This window comes from Diabrotica undecimpunctata, chromosome 6, assembly GCF_040954645.1.
Source record: "Diabrotica undecimpunctata isolate CICGRU chromosome 6, icDiaUnde3, whole genome shotgun sequence".
In the NCBI taxonomy this organism is placed as follows: domain Eukaryota; kingdom Metazoa; phylum Arthropoda; class Insecta; order Coleoptera; family Chrysomelidae; genus Diabrotica; species Diabrotica undecimpunctata.
This window is the reverse complement of record NC_092808.1, coordinates 82,620,518-82,642,924: the sequence shown is the minus strand read 5'-3', so window position 1 is coordinate 82,642,924 and position 22,407 is coordinate 82,620,518. Positions and strand designations below refer to the sequence as shown.

The 22,407-nt window shown below is 32.3% G+C and overlaps 1 protein-coding gene across 1 annotated transcript; it reads right to left on the bottom strand.

The window, feature by feature from the left end:
* Positions 1–2,520: 2,520 nt before the first annotated feature.
* LOC140443515 (trehalose transporter 1-like protein) lies at positions 2,521–18,894 on the bottom strand. The gene is made up of 2 exons (XM_072534827.1): positions 18,731–18,894; positions 2,521–10,660 (listed from the first exon to the last, which is right to left on the bottom strand). Exons 1-2 carry the CDS (start codon positions 18,798–18,800, stop codon positions 9,321–9,323), a joined length of 1,410 nt encoding a protein of 469 aa, XP_072390928.1. The 5' UTR covers positions 18,801–18,894; the 3' UTR covers positions 2,521–9,320.
* Positions 18,895–22,407: the final 3,513 nt, after the last annotated feature.

The window sequence follows — 22,407 nt, the reverse complement described above, 5'->3', positions numbered from 1 at the left end:
CAAAGGCCATTGACCCAAACAATATTGTGTATAATAATTACAAAAAACACATGTTACTAATTGCTACAGTTAATCTATAAGCTTAGAACCTATGACTAAATAATACAACAGTTTTATCATTAAGTTATAAGTTAAAGGTAAAGTACATGGAAAACAAGGGGTCATAATCCGTTTAGCAACTGAATGTCTTTCAAGAAACCAATTAAGTTAAAGACTTGATCGGGTGAGTTTAAAACGTCTTTGATATTTGACTCAAGTTTATATAGCATTCTGTGTTTTGCGTACCGGGGACACTCGATCAGGATGTGTTTCACAGTTAATACACTTGAGCAGATTTGACAATTGGGCTTCGGCTCGGACTTCATTAAGTATTCATGTGTGAGTCGGGTATGTCCTATTTTTAATCTTCGAATGGCAGCTTTTTATTTTCTAGAGATTGTTGGAAGTTCAAATTTTTTAACATTCGGCCGGATCTCATGTAATGCACTATTGATTGTATTTCAGTGGTTTTGCTAGGTATGATACTGTTGTTGCTTGAATATTTGCTTTAGGTAATTACGGATTTGAATATGTTGGTACACCTTGAAAAGCGAGTGCACTGTCAATCCTATGGATTTCTTGAACTAAGGGATGCTGAGAGTATAGACTTTTTATACTGAAAATAACATTTTATTATTATTGATTTGACATTTCGATTTCCACTTTGAAAACTGTGTTTAAAAAAGATTAAATTAGATCGTTGCTACTATAACCTATATTTGTTGTTTTTTTACTGTTTAAAACATTCTTTTATTTTAAAATTTTAATTAATTCCAAATTTAAGATATTCTTTTTTAAAGACGATATCAAATGATTTTTATTTCAAGCAATTAGGAATTAGTCCCTTATAAACACAGTATTTAAAATAAAATGCATATTCTGCCAAGGCAGGATTACCACAAGGTAGTGTACTACCTACCCTACTCACTTACCTAGGAACACTTATAACAGAAAATAATGACTACACTGCAGAAATCAAAGTCAGAATCGAAAAAGCACGTTGTTATTTTATGAAAATGAAAAAGGTCCTATGTCGCAAAGATTTAACATTGCTTTTAAAGTACGCCTAACAAAATGTTACGTATACAGTGTACTATACTATGGAGTGGAATCATGGACGTTAAATCTAGACACAATGAGACTACTTAGCGCCTTTGAAATATGGACCTATAGAAGAATTATGAAGGTTTCCTGGGTAAATAGAGTTACTAGCAATGAAGTACTGAGCAGAATAGGTAAAGAGAAGGAAGTTGAACTTACAATTAAAGAAAAAAAGCTACAGTATCTAGGACATGTGATGCGGGGCGAGAAGTATGGCATCCTGCAACTCATAATGCAAGGAAATATAGATGGCAGAAGAAGCATCGGAAGAAGACGAATTTCGTGGCTTAAGAACCTGAGAGAATGGTTTGGATGCAGCTCAAAACAACTATTTAGAGCTACTGCCACAAAAATTAAAATAGCTATGATGATTGCCAACCTCCGTAGCGGAGATGGCACCTGAAGAAGAAGAAGTGTACTAGGGCTAGTACCTGACCTAATATACACCAGTGAGATTATTCACCTCGAATATAATATTATTTCAACGTTTATTGATGAAACTGCCATTCTAGATGTTGAAAAAAAAAAACATGAAGAAGCTTTATTTTATTTCCAGCACTGTTTATCTGTATTTAAATATGTCTGATATATTACCAAAGTAATTCTTATGTCATAAATTATAGTTTTATTATTATATTTCATACTTGGGCGTCATCAGGCGTTTTGCTCCTATGGAGAATTGCAAGTATTTTGTAACATTTAATCTAAACAAAATTAAGAAATTTTTAATAAACAATGGTAATATATTTTCATCAAATTATTCTTATTCAAACTATAGTTATAATTATTTTCAACATGTCATGGTTATGGGTGATTTAAAAGTTAACTATTTGAAACTTTCTCATAGTTTTACAATTTTTCAATTTTACTAACCAATTTATAAGATGGGTTTTGATTTGCAAAAGCTTCTTTAGTTGACCAAAAATTCTCCAAGTTTTGATATGCAATCAGAATGCAAAAAATATACTCAAAATAAACAAGAAGCAAAACTTTCTTTTTCAAATGCTGGAAAAAATAGAATACTTGGGCAGAGTAATTAACAAGAGTTTGCAAATGAATTCAGTTTATTTTTTTATCCAGTGCAAAAAAAAGCATTTCAAACTATATGTAGCGATATAATATAGAATCTTAGGAGTTCACTACGAGTTAGTTTAATAAAACATTCCAGTTACTAACAGATAAACTAACAATAATAGTATTGAGACTATATTAATATCTTTCTGTGGGTATGTTATCACCCCTTGTATAAAAACATAAGTTTTAATTGCATTTCCACAGAGTCAATTTAGGACATGAATGTATATTTAGGTTAACCATTAATTAATTTATTAAATAAATCTGTAAAATTAGACGTTTCTCCTACAGAAATAAAAAATTAAACTAGTTTCCCCCACATTTGGGAAAAAAAACTTTATTAGAAGATTATATGCCTACTACGATATAACAGTTTGTGCAAAGTTTAAAAAAATGTATTCATTAAGAAACGTCTTTTCTTCGTGTCTTTAAACACAGCATAATAAATTGAAGGGTAAACCTAAAGTGCATCCAACATTTTTTGATATAGTTGTAGTTTTATCTAGAATATAGACAAATGACCTCGGCACTTTTCTTATGTAAAAGTGGTTTTAATTAAATTGACTGAAATTTTGCAGAGATGTAAGGTTTGGTCCTCATTGCTCAAAGACTCAGAAACCAATTTTTTATGAGTAACAAAGGTTCAAAATGTCGGTTTTTGGTTTATTTAAATAATACATATTTATATAATATAAAGTGTTAGAAAATAAGTTCAAAAAATTTCAATGAGTGACTCTACATAAAAAAATAATCGCATTTTGCTACATATAGAAATTTATGTATATACATTTTGCTTCGTTTCCGAGATACCGGGTATCAAAATTTTTCTTACAAACAGATTATTTACTATTTATTGCTCTGAAACCGGTTCAGATATGCAAATAAAATTTGGTGAGGTTTAAGAAGCAGTAACTGCGTATTTTTTTATACAACTAAGAATTTAAGTCTTAATTGTTTTAAAGAAAAAATGGTGCACCTCTGAGATATTTCCAATTAAGAATAATTTTTAAATTCTTTGTTTAATTTCTGAAAAAAATCTTTGTTCTTTTTTTTATGCGAGGCGCCGTTTTTATGCAAAAAAATAAAATATCTTAACATTTCTTTAAAACATTCTCAGGAACTATCTAATATTTAACAATAATATTAAACCATAACAATAACATAAAGTACTACCAATAAAATTTTAAATAGGTGCAAAGTCACAAAAAAAAACTCTTCGCCTCGTTGGGTGACGTATTATTTATGGTGTATTTCTTATTTACTTATGAAAAAGTGCTTTAGTTAAATTGACCTTAACTTTGCATATATGTAGCATGAAGGAAACATTTTTATATAGCAAAATGTCATAATTTTTTTATGCAAATTTGTTGCACTTATTAAGTGAATACATTCCATGTATATTATAAAAATACGTATTATTCAAAATCGACACTTTGAACCTCTGCAACTCAGAAGAAATTGATTTCTGAGACTTAAGGCAATAAAAACGTTTGATCAGCATGATCAAACAGGCTGATCATGAAACTGTGCAGACAGGCGGCAGTCTGCACAGTTTCAGCCAGTTTAACTAAAACCACTTTTACATAAGAAAAGTGCCGAGTTTCTTTATGTGAAAACTGTTGAGTGCTAGTCTGAATAAAATTATAAGACATTAATCTTGGAGTTTTACAAGTTCTTGAATATTGGAGTAAAGAAAATATATTTATTTTTTATACAGATGATACAACTCGGGCGACATCCGCGAAAAATCCAGATGAATTGACCTTAATACCATATCAATATAAATTCCATATCTTACGAATTAACCTCTTACTGTAAAAAACCCTTAATATTAAATTCAGGTAAAACTATTTCTAACCAAATCTATAGAAGAACTCAAATTAACGGAAATTATTTCGTTAAAATTAATAACGATTTAATCTTTCTAAGCGGCACTATAAAATTTGTATTCATTTGACTTCATTTTAACAGTAATATGAGCTGGGAGTACCATATTATTCATGTCTGCAAGAAGATTATTTGGTACATTATGCAGTTTTTTAACTCAAATACTTATTCGCAACTTAGCAAAAACTAAATATTGATTATACTGCGATCTATTGTTATATGTTTTACAACATGGGGAAGTGTAACATATGTCACAAAAGTGTTTGAGGCATGTTTCCATTTTGAATTTTTAATTTATCTTAGAGACACACACAAATCAAATTTCAAAAATTATCAAAAGCTAACTATTTTAACTATTGCTATGTGTATAAATAAGCTAAAATCGGTTGACAATAAACTCGGATATTCATAATTATCCTCTTAGGCAAAATGTTTAATTGGGGTTCCCATACATCACACCTCTGTGTTTGGACGGAGTCTTGATTATGTTGGCACAAAAATTCTTAATCAACTTCCATCCAGTACAAAACGTAAGACAAATGATGACAAAATGAAATGTTTAACAATAAATTAAACACCATTCTCATTGAACCAAGTTTTTATAGTGTTTTGGAATTATTATATTGATAAAGCTTATTATTATGTATGACATATTCGATTTTATGTAAATAATCTATAATAGTCCAATTATCAGAGATTTGACCTTCAAAAATCATATGAACAAGCTAAATTTTGCTGAGAATACATTTAACAACTTTATTAAAACTAACTTTTTCACACAAAAATTTCATACGAAAGCAGCTCTCTTTACTTTTAAAACGCATTTTGATTTTTGTTGATAGGACACTATGATCAAAAGGTATCTAATTTTCATTGTCGAGTTAATACAAATTTTATTTAAAACTAGCCAACCTGTTAGAATTAAATAATGTTCCTAACAATTTAACAGAAAATTAAACCAAAACAACACTCAAACATAAAAGGCATGAAAAAAAGTTGAATCAATTTAATGCTTTCTGATAAAAATATCAGATTGTCTGTTACAATTCTGTCAAGAGCAGAACTTAATTATTACAAACACATTTTTCAAGTTACCAAACAGACAACTGTATACATGGCGATCGCCCGCAGATACATCGGAGAAAGTAGTCAGGAACCAGATAGACTACATTATGATCAATGAAAGATACCGTAATGGTGTTAAAGCCGTGAAAGCATATCCTGGATCAGACGTGGTCTCAGATCACAATCCATTTATCGCCAAGATTACACTCACCCTAAAGAATATTAAAAGATATCAAAGAATCCCTACAATAGACACAAGAAAACTTAATGAACCTAACGTAAGAGAATGCCCCCAACATGAACTGCATGTGAACTTCAGCAAATTGAACACAAACACCAATGATATTGACGAGTACTGGGATCGACTAAAACATTGTCTACTGAAACCCTGTAAAGAAATACTAAATAATTCCGCAAGGAGAAAAGAAGAATGAATGAATAACGGGATAATCAATATGATGGAACAACGGAGACAGTTTAAAAACAAAGACAACCATAAATACAGAGAGATAAACCACGAGATCAGGAAGATGATAAAGCAGGCAAAAGAAATACTTTGAAGAGAAATGCAAAGAGATCGAAGAATATACCAACTAACTGTTCCATGATGAAAGAGGAGATCTGAAGCACATATAACTTACGTCAAAAGAAATAGGTCCATATATTTCGAAAAGAAGATATATTCCACACATTAAAACCAATGAAGAGTGGGAAAAGCCCTGGACCTGGCATGCTTTCTATAGAAATCCTAAAAATTCTAGATGAAAAGCACATTGATGTTAAGTGACACTCTTGAACCAAATTTATAGTTCAGACGTATTACCCAAAGAGTGGTTAACGACGATTTTTATTTGTCTCCCCAAAAAGAAAAACTCAAGAGAATGCAGCGATTACCGCACCATTAGCTTAATGTTTCATATGCTTAAGTTACTACTAAAAGACATCCATAACCGAATATATCACAAACATTAATGATACGTCAAGATATATACGCATGTTTTATTGACGACTGTAATAAAGCATTCGATAAAGTACGGCATGAACAATTAATGAATGTCCTGATATCAAAAAAGATTGAGTACAACGACCTCAGGATCGTATTAAATTTAAACTATAAACAGCGAGTAAAAGTACGTGTTAACGAACAGCTGTCAAAAGAAATTAGACGTGAAGTGAGACAGGTATGCGTATTGTCGCCAATTCCTTTTAATGCCTACTCCGAAGAAATCCTAAAAATGATGAACCTTGAGGATGAAACAGCTGGAATAAAGGTAAATGGAGTTTCCATTAACAACATTAAATATGCAGACGACACTGTGATAGACGAAAAAATTGAAGATCTTCAGAGACTCGTGACGAGAATAGCGGAGTATGGAAAAGACTACGGTCTAAAAATGAACGTCAAGGAGACGAAATTTATGAGAATATCGAAAACTAAAAGAAATAACGAGAATCTTCTACTAAACGGAACCAACATCGAACAAGTGGACAAATATTCATATCTGGGAACAATGATTAACTCCACAAATGATTACATTCAGGAAATCAAAATCAGAATAGCAAAGTCTAGAGCAAATTTCAATAAAATGAGAAGAGTGCTATGTACTCTATACAAGGGATTTAAAATTGGAACTACGAGTTAGGTTGGCGAGGTGCCATGTTTTTTTGACTTTCTTTTATGGAATCGAATCTTGGACCTTGAATGCGACAGCAATGAAAAAACTGGAATCATTCGAGCTGTGGGTGTATAGAAAAATTCTGAAAATATCGTGGACAGAACACGTCATAAACAAAGAGGTTCTGAGAAGGATAAATAAAGTAATAGAAATTTATAAATACAATTAAAACAAGAAAATTGGAATATCTCGGACATATCACACGTGAAGAGAAATACATCTTGCTCCAACTAATTATGCAAGGAAAGATAAAGAATATACATCAATGACGGTTTTTGGACCCGCGAGTAATTGCCCATGTGGGAAATGCAAAAATTTTAAGGTAATTCCGCAAACTTTCAAAGGTTTGCTTTGTGATTGGTTTATTGTCATTAAAGAAGCCAAAAGCACGGGAAATTGTAAACGGTTTAAATCAAATATCCTTAATGATCGCTATCGCAGTGACATTAGGCATTAACCTTTTCACAGTTAGTATCACTACGTTGCACAGTTGATGTTAATTATTGTTACGCAGCATATTGACAACTGATCCTACTTTTAATTGTAAATTGTTCAGGGAATTCCAATTCAAAAGCTCTCTAGGAATGTGGACTACGTCATTCTAATTTATAACTGTGTCAACTGATTTGAATAAAAAAAACTTTCCCAAAAGAAAATTCAGACTAGTATATTCTACCGAATATACAAAAAATATTTCAGAAAAATCGGTAAAGCCGTTTCGAAGGAGAGTGGCAGCTAACTCTGTGACACTAATAAAACTCTGTCACACTAATTTCGCTATTTAACAGGGGTCTAATATGTATCAGGGGTATAAAAAATAGATAATAACCTATTCTCAGACCGACCGAATATATATATATATATATATATATATATATATATATATATATATATATATATATATATATATAAAATTTCGTAATGCAGACATTTCGGAGGAGTACGACAACCAAAAAATTGAAATCAAAAACTTTGTCTAAAACATAAAAAAAGATTTTGGGGTGAACCATCCTTACCCCTTAGGAATATGAAAAATATATTACGACCTATTCTCACTACCGAATAGATAAGTAAAATTTTATAAAAATATCTCTGTGACACTTATATGGCTATTTAAACAAATAAGTTAATAATAGAAGAGTAAAAATTAAAGGTTGTATGTATTTTACATTGTCACATCATAAAAACGTAAAAATAAAAAATTTTGCTTAACAAATAAAAACATTTTTGGGGTTAACCACCCTTACCACTAAGGGGTATGAAAAATATATAACAACCTATTCTGAGACCTACAGAATACACTGTAAAATTTCATAAAAGTCGGTGCAGCCATTTTGGAGAAGTGAATTCTGTGACACTAATATGTTTATTAAAAAAGAGGTGTTGGTAATAGAGGGGTGAAAATTAAGGGCTGTATGTATTTTCTAATGCTATATCATCACAACATAAAAATAAAAAAAATTAAGTAATTATTAAAAAATAAAAAAATGTTTGGTGTGAACTACTTACTCTTACCACTTAGGGGTATGAAAAATGGATAATAACTAATTCTCAGACATACAGCACACACATGCAAAATCAAAATCGGTCCAGCCGATTCGGAGAAAAAAGGTTTCAAATGGCAACAACGTGCGGTGTTCCCAAGCGGTCACAAGCGCTCAAGTGCTAACCGCAACCGACACTGCTTGATTTCGGCGATCGAACTAAAACCGATTTATTCAGTGTGGTATGTCTGTCCAATCTATCAATACTGACATTTATTTTGTTAATCCTAGCTTCCTTTGTTAGTCATAGTATGATGCCATCCTTTAGTTATATTGCGATTTAAAATAAGAGCAAAACTGTTTTTGAAGTCTTTTCGTACAATTTTTTAAAAAATTTCTTCTACAGAAACCTTCTCCTGATAGTAACAAACACAACAAAAAAAGAATTATCTAATTTGGTGCAGTAGTTCTGAAGTATTGCATGTACAAACATTTCGCCGATTTATTTTTATTAATACAGATAGATTTCGCGTACGTAACCGACCTTCGTAATCCCCGACGCCGGTCGTTTTGAGCGTTGTTTGGGCGTGGACGTGGAGGGAATGGTTCATTCTACATAAAAAAGCTAATACACATTTTTGTTCAAAATTATTTCAGCTAAATTTAACAGCTTAACTTCTTAAAAAGTTTTCGCCCCTATAGAGGGAGGTTTTAGGGGATACCGGTTAAACTTTTTTGCATATTATTTTGGGTCCCAAACTTGACATTCTTAGCCAAATTTTTAGTGTCATTTTTATCTCTGACGACTGGAGTATAAGGATGACTGATTCTTCTTCTAATATTGCTGTTATTACAACATATATTTAATGTTCTGCCAGTATTATATTTATCTAAAATTTCTTGTATAAAGTATTTCGTTCTACTTTAAAGTATGTAATTACTTTTCTCCACATTAAAAATCAAGATATAACTAAATAAATACTTCAGTGCGTTTTTATAACTTTTCTGTTTTATTTTTATTATACTCTCCCTTTAGTATTAGTTGAATTTCATCCAAAGTTTTACCTCTGGTTTCTGGAATTATAAAGTATGTAAAACATACAGTAGAGAAACAGCATAAAGTAAAAATATAAAAGGGATATTGTAATCCAAATGAATCGGTTAGTCTCTGATATACTTGCAACGATAAAAGTGATGCAACTACATATGAACCATCTGCTAATGCCATACCAGAAGCTTTTACTGTAGTAGAAAATATTTCAGCTGTGATAACTATCGGAACCATACCTAAACCAAACTTAAAAGTAAAAGCATAGACCATTACACAGACAATAGGAATCCAGCTAAAACTAGCAGTATCATATCCATCATTCTTCAAGTTAAAATATATCGCCAGTATTAGCAACGTAAATCCTGATAAAAAGACTGAACTCATGATTAGTATCTTTCTGCCAAATTTGTCTATTAAAAATGATCCTTTAGATGCGGCTACTAACATAATTACTGAAAATAAAATTGCTGTTACGCGAGGATCCATATAAATGGATCCAGCTTGCTCCAAAATAATATGCATATTCATTAAGAGTACGCTCACACTACTAAAATGTTGCGCAAAATTAAGAAACACCATTATCAGCAATGCTTTTCTATTACTTGCGATCAGAAATAGATCTAAAATTCGTGATCTTTCGGTTCTTTGGCGATCAACTGCTGATTTAATTTGTTTAATTTCTTCATCTACATCTGCTTCATTACCTCGTAATCTTCTTAGTGATTTCTGAGCAGACTCTGATTGATCCTTGATTAATAAATAATAAGGACTTTCTGGCATAAACGAAAAGGCTATAAGTTCTATAACGACTACTATTGCACCTAATAAGCAATGAACATAAAAAGGACAAAATGGAGTAATAGAGTAGACTAATAGAATTCCAACAAGCATCATTAAATAAATTAAGCTACTTAAAAATCCTCGTATTTTCTGATCAGCTATTTCAGCAATATACATTGGAGCTGCTACAAATGTTATATTTGCTACTGCTCCAGCGATTCCTCTTGCGACAAGTATATATTCCACGCTAGGGGCCAGAGCAATAGTAATCCAGACCACCGGTGATAAAAAGGCTGCTAATAAAATTGATTTCTTCCGACCTATTTTATCTGCTAAATACATTGTTGGCCAAAGTCCCATAACTCCTCCAATTACAAATACATTTTCCAACCATTCCCCTTCCTCTTTTGTAATAGGTATTGGAGAACTTGGACTCATAAGTATCGGAACTACTGGAGCACTCCAACCATAATGCATGCCGTCGCTTAAAGCACAGAGACTACCTGCAAAAGTTAATAGAAACTAAAATATGTATAAAATATTTAGAATATTAATAACAGTGTTTTATATACATATAAAATATAAATAGAAAATATGAAGCAAAGAAAATATAATATAAATATATATATATATATATATATATATATATATATATATATATATATATATATATATATATATTATATATATATATATATATATATATATATATATATATATATATATATATATATATTATATATATATATATATATATATATATATATATATATATATATATATATATATATATATATTTATATTATATTTTCTTTACTTCATAATATTTTCTTTTCTTTGCTTTATTTGCTTTTTAATAATCACTATAATTATATAATGGTGGTTAGACATACGCGAGTCGAACAGTTCGCGATTACTCTGGAACTGTTCGTTGCAAATATGTTTAAAGTAAACTCATCGCAAACTCGTCACATTCACATATTAATTCAACATATACAATATCACCAAAACATTAAGGTACGTATTGAGAATATGTGAGGGTTAGATGGATACAACTAAAAAATTCTAGGTAGCTTTGATTGTAGGTATTGTAGAAAACCAAGAGAAATATACCCCTCACGTGTCTCTTCAATTTTTTTAGTTCAAGGTAGAAGTATAATTTTTAGTTTAGGTACCTTTTTTACATTCTATTCTGATCTAAATAATATTACTACTACTAGCTTTATTTTAGTACTGTATACAGCTATTTAAATAGGTACGGTTTATACATTTTAGAATTGAATAGTTGTTTGCCTCTATGAGTTTGCTAAGGTGTAATCTATTTTTCTTGCTTTAGGAATAAACGCCATTCTCGCTTTTTTCCAAGATTTGGAAATGTACCGCGGAGCGTGACAAGCTTTAAATATTTGGATTAGGGGACTCTAATCATAATCATAGTCTTTTGGAAGAGACTAGGAGATAAACTATCGGATTCCGCAGTTTTATATAGTTTAAAAGTTTTAATAGCCCGTCTCACCTTGTGAGAATCAAAGATTTCTCTTAAGGTCAACCAGCTACGTGAACATATGGCACAAATTAACTCGTTTCAGACAAACTGTGTATATGCAATTACAATATTAGAAAATTATCTTTACCAAATATAAGCCATAGGTTGAAAAAGTTGGATTAGAAGATAATCCGAAGAATACGAGGGAATGATATAAAATTGACCATGTGTTGCTTAAATTTGAAAGAACCTTCTTCTTCTTAACATGCCATACACCAAAGTGCGTAGGCGACTATCTCATTACTAGAATTCTGTTCTTGGCGGCGTGACATAGCTCGCCTGTATTGTGTATTCCTGCCCATTCTTTAATATTCCTTAACCAGGATAATTGTTTGCGGCCGGCTCCTCTCCTACCTTTGATCTTCCCTTGTAAGATTAACTGTGGTATTTCATATTTTGCTCCTCTCAATATGTGCCCAAGGTAACCAATCTTGCGTTTTTTTATTAATTCAAAGAGTTCTCTTTCCACGCCGGCTCTCTTAAGGACGTCATCGTTTCGAACTCTATCCACCCAAGGTATGCGCATCATTTTTCTCAATGACCACATTTCAAATGCTTCAAGTTTGTTGATAGATGTTTTTTTCAAAGTCCACGTTTCCATGCCATAAAGCAAGATGGACCATATGTAGCACTTGACCATTCTGTAGCGTATTTCGAAATTTAGGTTTTGATTACATAGGAGCGGTCTGAATTTCACAAAAGCTTGTCTTGCCATTTGTATTCGGGTTTTTATCTCTTGTTGTGGATCCGATTGGTCATTGATTGTAGTGCCAAGGTATTTAAAAGTTTTCACGCGTTTTATGCGATCGTCACCTATGCATATTATCGGGTTTTCTGGAGGGTTTCTGCTAATGACCATATATTTCGTTTTCAAAATGTTGATTTTGAGGCCATATTTTTTACCTATGCTATTCACCCTATCAAGTAATAACTGCTGATCTTCCAAATTATCAGTTATAATCACTGTGTCGTCCGCATAGCGTAGGTTGCTAATTGGTATGCCGTTCACCTTAATGCCTAATTCCGTGTCTTCTAATGCTTCCGCAAATATATTTTCAACATATAAATTAAAAAGCATCGGAGAGAGTATGCAGCCTTGGCGGACACCTTTCCGGATTTCAAATTCATCCGTATATTGGTCTTGATCAATCCTCACCTTTGCCATTTGGTTCCAGTATAGATTCTGAATAATTCTGATCTCCTTCTGGTCCATGTTGGCCCTATGTAGTAGTTCCATCATGATATCATGTTTAACATTGTCAAATGCCTTCTCGTAGTCGATGAAGGTGAGGTAGACATCTTTTCGTTGATCTAAACAGTTTTGTATTAAGGTGTTCAAACATAAAATTGCCTCTCTTGTTCCTAGTCCTCCCTTAAAACCGAATTGTGTTGACCCGCTAAGTTCTACTAGTATCTTGTACATTCTTGAGTGTAATATCCTAAGGAAGAGTTTCAGCAAGTGACTCATTAAACTGATTAAGCGGTGTTCATTGCATTTTGTGGCATTAGCTGTTTTTGGGATCATCACAAAGGATGACTGCAGCCATTCTCGCGGAATGTAACCAGTATCATAAATTCTATTGAACAGCTTTACCAAGATTTCGATATTCTCCTCGTCTAGTAGTTTTATTGCTTCTATATTAATTTCATCTGGACCTGTTGCTTTATGCATCTTTGTGGTTCTAACTGCATATTCTATTTCACTTCGCATTATTGATGGCCCTGATAAGTTTTCGGAAGGAAGTTTGCGCGTTGGTTGTGTTGGTCTTTCCTCAATAAAAAGTCTTTCTGCGTATTCTTTCCACGCCATTGCTATCTCCTCTTCTGACTCTATGTATTCGTTTCTGTCGTTGCGTATTCTTGTTCTGTGGTGGCTTTTGTGTATATTCGATATTTCTTTGATCTTCTTATGTAGTCCAAAACTATCTCCTTTTTCCTGCAATTGTTCTATTTCGTTGCACCTTTCCACCATCCAACGTTCTTTTGCTTTCTTAATTTTCTGGCGAATTTCTTTGTGTATCTGTTTGTATTTGTCTTGATTACGTTGTTGTTTATGTTGCCTTCGCTTTTCCATTAGATCCATAATTTCGTCCGTCATCCATTCGTTATGCTTTCTCTTTCTGATCTGTGTTTTAACTTCCCTGTTTACTGCCAGAATCGTTCCTTTAATATCATTGACTATCTCTTCGATATCATCATTTTGTTCTATTATTTGCATTCTTTCATTAATTCGATTTGCATAACTCTTCTTCAGATTTTCGTCTCTCATCAGTTCTCTTGTATTTATAGGCGTGCTGGTGTTTGTATTTGTTCTCTTTATTTTTGCTAGTTTTAACCTCACATCTGCTATTAGCGGATTATGATCGGATACAATATCAGCACCTGGATATGCTGCGATTCTTTTGATAGCGTTACGAAATCTTCTGTTTATTAAAACGTAGTCAATTTGGTTTCTAATTATTCGATTTGGACGGTCTCCTGGTGATTTCCAAGTATATAACTTACGAGGTGGGAGCTGAAACCATGTGTTTATGACGACAAAACCGTTCTCCTGGCAGAATTCACACAGCAGGTCGCCTCTTTCATTTCTAACTCCAAGGCCGTACTCTCCAATTATGTCTTCATATCTTCCTTTACCCACCTTGGCGTTAAAGTCGCCCATTATTATGTTTATGTCCTCTTTCTTTGTTAGTCTTATTGCTTTTTCCAGATCTTTATAGAACTTAGTTATTTCTTCTTCTGACTTATCTGCTGTTGGTGCATATGCTTGTGTCACATTTATGTTTACTGGTTTGCCTGTCATTTTGATCAACATGACTCGTTCGGAAATTGGAACAAAATCTGTCACCGATTTACTGATCTTCCTGTCAAGAGCAATAGCCACTCCATGTCGGTGATGTCTATCTGTTGGGTCACTACACGAGTAATACATAGTAATCTTATCTTTCGTAAACTGTCCAGATCCAGTCCATCGGACTTCACTGACTCCCATTATATTTATTTTTAGCCGATTCATTTCCTTTATAAGGTTGTGTAGTTTTCCTGGTTCGTAAAGACTATTAACATTCCATGTTGAAATTCGTTGGATATCATCTATTTGGCAGCGGGAGATTCTTCGCACCCTCTGACCATCTAAGGCCTGTCCGGGACTGAGGGCCATTGTTTTGTTTTGTTCTGCCATAATGAGATGAGTTATCCTGGGGAAAAGGTAGTGTTGTGGTATCCCGTTACTTTCAACACCGCAGTACCACAGCCATTCAAACTGTCCTAGTCATGCCTGTGGAATTCCAATAACAAGCCGGTCCAAGATAATTTCTTTTGCGCCTTGCGTTGGTACTGGTGATCGCTGCTGCCCTTCACCAGGGTTGAGGACTAGGAGGGATAAATATGGAGGGTGTAGGATAAAGGTTATGGGACATGAGATTCCACGGTGTGGGATGGTGGAATATCATGAGCTAGCGTGGGCAGGGTCGCTAATCCCTGAAGTAGGTCTGTTTCCACCGGGATCGTGAAAAGTACCCACCCGCTACCCCCTTGAAAGAACCATGTTTTTTAAAAACGAACGAATCATTACTTCGTTAATCAAGTTTTGTGTTGACCTAAAAACACCTGACGTTTTCGTTACTAAAAGATGCTAGAAATTTCCTATCACAAGAGTTAAAAAGGTGCTGGTTTTAGAAAGCTAGACTTATAGAAAAAGGGCCGGCTAAATCACTTGAAATTTTGGCTTGAATCGTACGACATCGAACACTGGTGGTACATCTTCACTTCAATGTAATCATCGAATTATCTAAAACGGCTTGTGTGGAATTTTTGTGTAAATCTCTGTCTATAGCTTTCAAGTTTATTTTTTACACTGATTAACTCTGATTATTTACTTTCCATTAGAATTCTTATAACTCGGCTTTCTAAAAATACTTTCAGACTAACAAAAAGTAATCGCTAATCAGGCACCTAACATATTGGGCCAAGAAAGAATTAGGTATCCAATTTTTTCTTAGGAGGGATGAACGTAAAGAGATTCATAGCTAAAATGCCTGCATTTCACAAAAGGTTTTGGTGTTTGTCATGTTCTTTATAATATTATAGGTCGATTTAAAGGAAATAGAACTCTTTAATTTGTATAGTTTTGACTTTTCAATTCTCTTAAATATTTTATTATTTTTAAAATTATTTTTGACTGTTTATCGATAACATAAAATATTAATAATAATACCATTAACAATTATAAAACACTCAGGTCCAAAACGACAAATGCCAATATGGACGTTAAGCCCAAGAAACTGGTTATAAAAAACGCCATGACTCAATAGGAAATATTATTCGCCAAGAACTTCTCCAAACTAACCATCTCGCTTATTATCAACGTTCCTAACAAAATTATTGAAGAGACAACTAAAAGCTATACTGAAACGGTCCTGTGCTCACAGATTAACCAGTTACACACAATAGACTGGATTTTACACTGTTAATAAACTAACTACACTAACTGATATGGCGATACCTAACAGCAATAAATTGCGTAATAAATACAACAAGAAGACCGCCAAATATAGAGTTCTTGAGATACAACTAAGAAGACAATGGAGAATGGAAAGCTCCTAGATGATACATATTATTCCGTCTACTATTGAAGTAATTTTAAAGAACCTTTTTGAGTGAGTAACAAAACAGATGGATCTTAATTACATCTCTATAAGACCATTCTTTTTCTTTAAGTTTCATCTCCTATCGAAGATTGGAAATCATCATGGCTATGCAGACTCTGTTGACAGCCGCTCTAAAAAGTTCTGCACTACTGCATTCAAACCATTCCCTTAAGTTCTTAAGCCAGGATATTCTTCGTCTACGAAGAATATATAAGAACGTGCAGAAAGCAATACTCGCAATTCGTACGAGATACTTCAGCGCAGCGTACCGGGTTATCTAGGATCGATAACAGGGAAAGAATCCCACCAGAGCTCAATCCTTTTAATACCGTAGCCATCTTGGATCGGTATATTTTCTTCTTAGAGGGAGTGAGAGCTGTATAGCATAAATCTAGATAATAAATCAATGGACATGGAAATTACACACACGATATCTATTACCCTATGCTGTCATTTAGCAGAATCTCCCAGATAATATTAAATAGCTTTAACATTAAATTCTTAATACCTTTAGTATCTGAGATAAGTGGATTTTTTTATTAGAGTGATAGCGACATGACAGCTTTTATATCCAACTCTGTATCTAAAGTTCCGAATAACCACTGGTATTACCGGATGGTTGTGTCCATCAAGCAACATTTATCCCTGAAGCCAGAGGCCCTATGGCTGGATTATGTTGCTCTCCGGGCGTAATCATCTTAATAACACGCTTAGTTCATAAATAACTATTAAACCATTGTTTTTAAAATTACAATAAAGTTCATATGACAGGGCGAGCGCTCATTTGTGTAATGAGAATTTAAACCAGTCCGCCCTGTCATAAGCGCTTCATTCACGATTAAAAAACAATGTTTTAAAATGAGATATACCTAGAATATTTATCAGGAAATGATAGAACAAGGTTTGAATGTAAGTCCTTGGTGAATTCAAAAATAATGTTTTTTACTTTTGTTTTTGAACCTTGAAAATCGTAACTTTGCTTTTTTCTCAGTTTGAAATTATTTATAACTGGAAAACGATTATATTGACAGAAAAACTACACAAGATTTATTTATTTAAGATGGACTAAAAAATTGTCTGGTCCGAAAAGTGATTATGCAAAAAATCTCATGGGAATATTTTTCCGATCGGACCCGAGCTTTGCGCCTTGTCTAAATGTATCCTACATAAAGCGGAAAGTATTATTATTTATTTTTTACTAGGTTACTAACAAAAATATTTCCAATATATAACTTTATTATTTAAATAAAAAGATGTAAACAGAAAATTATTTTTAAAGTGTGTAAACAGTTTTAATTAATAACTTAACGCTTTCGGCTTACAAAGATTTTCAGAACTATGGTCAAATATTTAAGTATCACTACCAGGAGAGATCATTTGGTAATAAAATTACAGAAAAAGTTGCTTCTATGATGCTTTGCGATTGGTATTGTTTTCGTTATCCACCAAATCATATCCTCCACTATATTGAAAAATGTAGTAAACTTCTCCCTGAATTTGCCTTGTGTAGGAAAAGGTCCAAGTCATCTTCACGTGATTTAAGTAGATTTATTAAATGTTGATCATCGTTTGTTTAGTTGTGCATATCTTATAACTTAACAGCAATGTTAAAAAGAAGACATATGCCATTGCATCCTCCTGCCTTAGTCTTCTGTTTGTGCCTACTTTTATAGAGTAGCGATTTTGCATTTTACCTGTAACTTTTGACATTGTCATCGTTACCGGAGAGAGAATAAAATTCATTCTCCCTCGGGTTGCCGACAAGAATGTAGCTTCGACCAATTTTTAAATTATTTTAAACTGTTTGTCCTTGTTAAGTGTAGTGTTTGTACAGTTTTATGTTTAATGTTATGTTTATTACATTCTGCACTTGTTCAATAGCTCAAAATTGACGAAATGTCTCTGATGATTTAGCTTAAGATAGCGAAAGTACTTGGGCAAGATTAAATTAAGAAAAGTGTGCTCGATATCTGCCTTTCATTTTATCAAAGTTCATTTATTCGAGCATTCAACCTTATATATAAATAAAAAAATACTAAAAATGACCTAAATAGGAAAACGGAATATCAAAAGTTCAAAATACGATTGGTATAACAAAGCAGGTGATAAAATCTAAAATTATAGTTAAAAACCAAGTGAAAAATCTAGATGCAATGGATATAAAAATAATAAGAATAAGAAATCCACCTTTTAAAAAAAATAGAATTACCCTATAATTCTTATCATGGTGTCTGACTTTAGCCCATACAAGTAGCGCGATGGCACTTTCCTAATATATACTGCAATAACTTAGTTTTTAGAGAATAATAATTTTCTAATTTCTAATAATAGTAAAACTTTCCTGCAAAATAAGTTAAAGCTGAAACTATTGTACAAACCTGTTAATACGGCTAATAATTGAGGTAATGTTCCTTTAAACATATTGTTGAATTTCGGCGAAACAGTCATCTTCAAATAATTTAGGGATTAGGACCAATTTTACATAACATAGTATCAACTTTGCTACAAATCATGTAAGTAAGAATATAATAGTAATACGCAATACACTATACGGTGATAATTTAGGATCATTAATTTTATATATGAACCTAGTTAAGACATTATTATGTTGACATAGCTGATCTTGCAATTTAAGTTTTTACAATTTAAATTGTGTTTGGTTTCACACTGCAGCCTTGTATTTTTTAAATCTTAAAATATGTATATAATATATATATATATATATATATACATATATATATATATATATATATATATATATATATATATATATATATATATATATATATATATATATATATATAACTTACTATTCGTATTCGTTGAGATTATTTATAAAAGCATAGACACTCAACATTATTAACACACATATAAAATATTATTTTATATGTGTGTTAATAATGTTGAGTGTCTATGCTTATATATATATATATATATATATATATATATATATATATATATATATATATATATATATATATATATATATATATATATATATATATCTATATAAAGGCCATCTAAATGAAATGTTCTCCTATTTGTTACTACTAGATAAATGCAATAATAACACAAACAATAATTTATCAATTGACATTTGAAAGAATTTTGTCAAAATAATGTCACGTATTTATTTAGAATAATTAAGTGTTTTTGTATTTACAGTAATTTTTTTTAATTTTTAAACATAAAAATAGTTAAACTTTGATCAGATAAAAGGCATATATCGAGCACAGTTTAATTAAATCTTGCCCAAGTACTTTCGATCCCTAGATCATCTTCAGGGGCATTTCGTCAATTGTGGCCTATCCGGCAAGAACAAGATGTCATAAACATAAAATTGTACATTACACTACACTACAAATAGACAAACAAACACTTTAAAATAATTTAAGGGAGGCTACATTGCTTGAAGAAGTCAGAGACAGAATGTTCAGTGACATTCTGTCTCTGACTTCTTCAAGCAATGTAGCCTCCCTTAAATTATTTTAAAGTGTTTGTTTGTCTATTTGTAGTGTAGTGTAATGTACAATTTTATGTTTATGACATCTTGTTCTTGCCGGATAGGCCACAATTGACGAAATGCCCCTGAAGATGATCTAGGGATCGAAAGTACTTGGGCAAGATTTAATTAAACTGTGCTCGATATATGCCTTTTATCTGATCTAAGTTCATTTATTCGAGCATTCAACCTTATATTTATAAAAATAGTTTTTATACATTAAAAAAGATGAGAGACTATGATAAATTTTATCAACATTATAACACATCTTCGTTGATACAACCTCGTTAAGTTTGTAAGTAGAAACAATTTTTAATTAATTATACCAACACCAACACGCCTCAGGTCGTCAGTCCAACTAGGTGGTGGGCGTACTCTGCTCCGTATTGCTTCTTGCCTTGGTCTCCACTCTAAAATACGTTTTGTCCATCGGTTGTCTGATAATGTTAATATCTGTCTGATAATGTAATCTGTCAATAAACGTTACCTAAAAATTACCACTGAACGTAAACTGAAGTAAAAGTAAATAATACACAAAACTTAATTTAAATTTGCGTAATGTTATTAATAATATTTAAAATAACAAATGGCATAATTTTAATAAAATCAAAATAGTATGTATATTCGGTTCACTAATCCCAGTTTAACTCTTGTAAATTACTTGCTTGCTAAAAGGTTTGCTCCTGTAGTGATCCTTCCCATGTTAACATGCTCCTTTTATAACATGGCTGCACCGTACTGAAAACGACCAATAGTCAGAAATACGTATAAGTGCCTTCCATCGATATACCTATTCTCCGTTTATAAATTGTTGAGAGCACGAAATGTGCCTAAAACTCATAAAACGGTCGTAAACCATAGGCGTTCCTGAGGTGTTTATTCATTAAATAATAATATAATATTTTTTAATACTGTTATAATTATATAATATTAATAATATTTTAATACGAATATATTTAGCAAAAAAACAATTAAAACTTTCACGGCTAATGTTATGTAATTATATTATATTAATAAAAATAAGAATTTAACCATTAACAATTTTGTAAATAAGAATACCTTATCTCTTTGGATATTTCAATACTAATCTTCGCGTTTAATCACTTTACTAGAAAACCTGGAATTCATATCCGAAGGTACTATTCGTTGCAAGATAATTAGGATAGAATTCCCCAGATTTTTAATAATATAATGGGTATGCTTTGGCCACGTGCCTCGTTTGTTTAGTTTATATTCAAAACTTAACTTAAAAGGGTGAAGTTATTACGAACGAAAACAATTTTTTTGTTAAGTACGTTTTTGATCGCATATAATTTACGGCTCGTCGGTGTGTCCGCGTCTACGGCAGTAATTAGCGTCTCGAATATTTCTTTTGCGAATTATATGCAGTGCGTGAGTGATTTTTTATTCCATATACCTACGAACATATACGTACCTTTCGCTCGTACTCGTTTTGTTGGATTGTTTGTGATGGCTTCATCATCAACATCATCAAGTTTTACACCGGTACTGTTGCGTACAGTCAGTAAGTCTGTCTATTCACCAAGAGAGAAGACTATTGTCCTGAATGTTCACGATGCTCTGGTTTCTCAGAATCCCACAAACACTGTTCTCAACATAGTCGAAAGTTGTGCCAACATGACTGGCGTAGGAGAGTCAACTATATATAGGTTCCTATCAGAAAGAAAAAAACACGGTATAGCTAACCCAAACACAAACGAACACTTAAAGAGAAAGAAAAAGCCTATTGAAATTGATGAATTTGCCAACAATGGTATTCGAAGGAAAATTCATGGATTTTTTTTCAAAAAAAATATACCAAACCTAAACAAAATTTTACAAGAAGTTAGAGACGACCCGGATTTGCCTCATATCGAACGAACTAAATTGTGGCAAGTTTTAAGAGAATTAAATTTCCGGTGGGAGAAATCAGACCGAAAATCACTTTTGATTGACCGGGAGGAGATAATATGTTGGAGAAGAAATTATCTAAGATCCATACGAAAATTCCGGGCTGAAGGAAGGCCCATCTTCTACCAGGATGAAACGTGGGTAAACTCAGGTCATACTCTAAAAAAAAAATTGGTCAGATAAAAATATATTAAGCTTTAGGCAAGCCTTTATGGAAGGTTGGTCTACTGGTATCTCCCCACCTTCTGGTAAAGGCAGTAGATTAATAGTTTCTCACATTGGCAGTGAAAAAGGATTTGTTAAGCATGGTTTGTTGGAATTTCAGTCCAAAAGCACAAAAGACTATCACGAGGAGATGACAGCTGATGTTTTCGAAGAGTATTTTGAGCAGATGATTGAACATATCCCACCAAATTCAATTATAGTATTAGATAATGCACCTTATCATTCACGACTAGTAGAAAGACTTCCAACAACTGCGTGGAAGAAACAGGATATTCTTGACTGGCTGCGGAATAAGTATCTGCCTTACGAAGATGAAATGGTAAAAGCAGAACTTCTAAAAATTGCCCGGCAACACAAATCTAAGTTCAAGGAATACGTAGTTGACAAAATGGCGGAAAGGCGAAACATTACAGTCCT